At 37.1% G+C, this 3,291-nt stretch overlaps 1 protein-coding gene across 2 annotated transcripts; it reads right to left on the reverse strand.

Moving 5' to 3' along the window:
* Positions 1-292: 292 nt before the first annotated feature.
* On the reverse strand, positions 293-3,044 carry LOC127098589 (protein SENSITIVE TO PROTON RHIZOTOXICITY 1). 2 transcript variants are annotated; one of them, XM_051037210.1, is made up of 2 exons: positions 2,821-3,044; positions 293-2,002 (listed from the first exon to the last, which is right to left on the reverse strand). In XM_051037210.1, the coding sequence occupies exon 2, from the start codon at positions 1,954-1,956 to the stop codon at positions 448-450; it is 1,509 nt and encodes a 502-aa protein (XP_050893167.1). In that variant the 5' UTR covers positions 1,957-2,002; positions 2,821-3,044; the 3' UTR covers positions 293-447. The 2 variants fall into 2 exon arrangements, with proteins under 2 accessions (XP_050893167.1, XP_050893168.1); XM_051037211.1 differs by having other exon boundaries at positions 293-1,985; positions 2,821-3,027.
* Positions 3,045-3,291: the final 247 nt, after the last annotated feature.

Consider the following 3,291-nt stretch of genomic DNA (forward strand, 5'->3'; position numbering starts at 1 on the left):
CATGGAGAAACAACGATGGAAGGAATGATTCACTTTGCAAGCCTTTTATGAGTTAGTGGCCATGCCATTTAAAAAGGTTTCATCATGTCATACATAAAGAACAAACTGAATGATTGAGCTAAAGAAAAAAGTGTATAGCATATTCCATCCATTTCTGCAAATAGTTTTCAATTGTCAACTTATATTTGTTCACATAATTTTTTACAAGGAAGATCTTCTGAATTTGAAATCTGCACTCAATGGTTTATGCATATGGCTGCACATAACCTCTATTTGAATCAAGAATGAGAGCTTCAAGAGAATTAATATTTCTATATTACTAAATGGCTGAGTACATGAAATACCTGGCTGGATTTACAAAACTAACAGAAACAAAAGGCTTATTCATTAACAATGTACTACTAAGGAAAACATAGATATTATGTAGATTAACGCCATCATAAACTGTTACAGATTGTCAGAACATGATTCACCACCAGATTTAGGAGCATAGTTAAACGAACTCGGCATGAGAAAAGAGAAAGAGCCTTCTGAATCTTCGAATGATGGTTGAGAGAATTCATTGAACGCACCAAAGTTACAGCCTTCAAAGTTCAAAGATGAGAAGTAATTGATAGGATCATCAATATTGCCTTTCACGTCCATGATGTTGTCAACTCCATTTTCATTTGAAGGATTTGATCCAAAACTGAAGTTCATGCTCCCTACCATAGCGCTATTTTCATTGGTGACACATCGATCAGGTGGCTCGGCGAGACCTTTATTGTCTTCCAAAGGAATAGCCGGTGTATGGCCTTGGAAAAGAGCAATGTGTCCGAAAAGCTTGTCTTTCCTTGAAAACGTTGTGCCACATGAACAGAGCCATTTATCCTTGCCACAGTGTTTTTCATGGGTTTTGAGATCTGCAATGACTGAAAACTTCTTGGTATGGCATCTGCTGCAAGTGTAACTCTTATCACAGTGTGTTCTTTTGTAGTGGTTTTTCACACATAAAATAGTTTTCAGAGGCTGAAATTTCTTGTGATCTTTGTTACGCTTGCAGCCACCATAAGGGCACGAATACCTCTTGATAAGCTTCGGCTCAGACCCAGTTTCTTTATGTGGTTTTGCAAGGGCTGCCGGAGTTTTGTACTCATCACCATGGCCTCGCATGTGCATACGGAGATTCGCATCCCTCTTGAACCCCTTGCCGCATATTGTACAGAAATGTGTGTGGGGTGCAAGGATTTCTTCTTTTTCTAGTTGTAAAATCTCATACGAACCAGGTGGAAGATTCTCTCCCTCTTCCATATCTTCTTCATCTTTATGTTCATGTTCTTCCATATTATGGTTTTGCTCCATTTCGCAATTATTAGGTACATCTTTATGAATGGACTGATCAAACAATTTATTTCCGACATTATTCTGTGGCTGAACACCATTACTTGTGCCTGTCCCAAAAGGAAGGTTAATTCCGCGAAGCTGACTAAGCTGTCCTACCAATGGACTTGTGTCTGTCAGACTGTTCCTAACAGAAGGGAGAAGACTACCTGCAGTAGATATCAACTGAACAATAATCGATGTTAAATCAGCTGTAACAAGTTGCTGTTCTTGAGTCACGAGTTCACGAGGTTGTTCAAAAGGTTGGCACTTCTTATTAGCAATCAAATGCACTACCTCCTGAAGCTGATGAATCTTTTCTTCCAGGAACAAAAGGTTATTCAACATCGCACTAGGATCCCAATCTTGAAGTTTACTAGTCTCCTGATCAGTGATCTTAATATCTTCGTTAGATTCACCTGGAATCACAGACTGAGTTCGAGCGGGTTCGTTGATTTCTTTGAAAGGCATTTCAATACCGATGCCGTAGAAAGAGGAAGGATCCGAGGACAGATTTGTCGGTAATCCACTCCCAGGAGGGACTAAGGAAGACGATCTTGCCCAGTTGTTAGCACACAAACTTCCAGTCGGATTCATTTCAAACTCGTTCAGGAGGAATCAATATCCTGTCAATCAAAGGTACCTGTGTAAATAACATTCAACATACATCAAATATCTTAACGATCCAACCAGTAAAAGACGGCAAATATCTTAACGATCCAACCAGTAAAAGACGGCAAATATCTTAACGATCCAACCAGTAAAAGACAGCAAATATCTTAACGATCCAACCAGTATAAGGACCGTAATCAACATGATGAAGAAGGATAATTTAAATATGAAACCCTAACAAGAAGAAACATATCATTCAACAAAAGTGTCCATCCGATTCCGAATACAAATATCACATACCATAAAACTGCCAATTGATAATAAATTCTGGAAATTGAAATCTCTAACAGATCAATCAACTTTCGACGGCTACATCATACATGTCCAATTAGCCAGGTAAAAGCTAAAGCTTATAAACTAGTCTAAACTCTCAAGAACAAACTGTTCTTCATGTCATAGATCTCCTCTCCAGATCCCAATTCAAACTTCTCCCCTTTCAACAAATACCTAAACCTTCTAACAATCATAAAAATAAAACTCAAAAACCCTCTTACCCCTAAATTTTCAAATGAAAACTGCATATTAAAATACTCAATTTGCAGATAATCAATCATCAATCAAAACAACCCTAAATTGAAACATGCCAGCAACCAAACAGCAATTCAGCTTTTAACCAAATAAAAATAGTCAATTTAGCAAAAAATCCCTTCAAAAGAATTCAATAAAAATGACAAGATGCATGCTTTCTGAAGGGTAAAAAAAACCTAGAACTTGAAGCAGCAACAAAGATCCACAGAATATAAAAATAAATAAACAATTAAAAAAAAATAATGAAAAGAAAGAACTTACAGTGACAAGATGAAAAGTGAAAGGATGCTCTAAAAAACTGAACACTCCTCCATTAGAAAATAAAAAATAAATAAAAATAAAAATTTGGGATGAGAAAGAAAACATAGGAGATGAAGTGAATGGGTTATATAGCAAAGAAGTGAAGTGGAAGGCAGAAGGAAGGTTAACTCATGTATTGTGTAATGTTGAGGTGAGCAGACCACAGGAGAACACAACCATAGTTGGTCAAACCCACTAAACTGCCGTCCATTTGTTGGGTCAATGTTGTTGGGGCCCACTTTGGTGGGGACGTTTCTTATCATCTTGTTTCTGTATCCATTGATTGGAGCCGTTGGATTGGTTTTGTTGGTCTTGTGATTGGAAGATCATCTTGATAAGGAAGATGACAAATAAGTGATCAGCCCATCAAGACTCCTACAACACTTTCAAAAAAAATTGGTTTTATAAATAAAATACTCTCTAAAATTTAGA

The sequence above is a fragment of the Lathyrus oleraceus genome, chromosome 6, assembly GCF_024323335.1.
Source record: "Lathyrus oleraceus cultivar Zhongwan6 chromosome 6, CAAS_Psat_ZW6_1.0, whole genome shotgun sequence".
Classification (NCBI taxonomy): domain Eukaryota; kingdom Viridiplantae; phylum Streptophyta; class Magnoliopsida; order Fabales; family Fabaceae; genus Lathyrus; species Lathyrus oleraceus.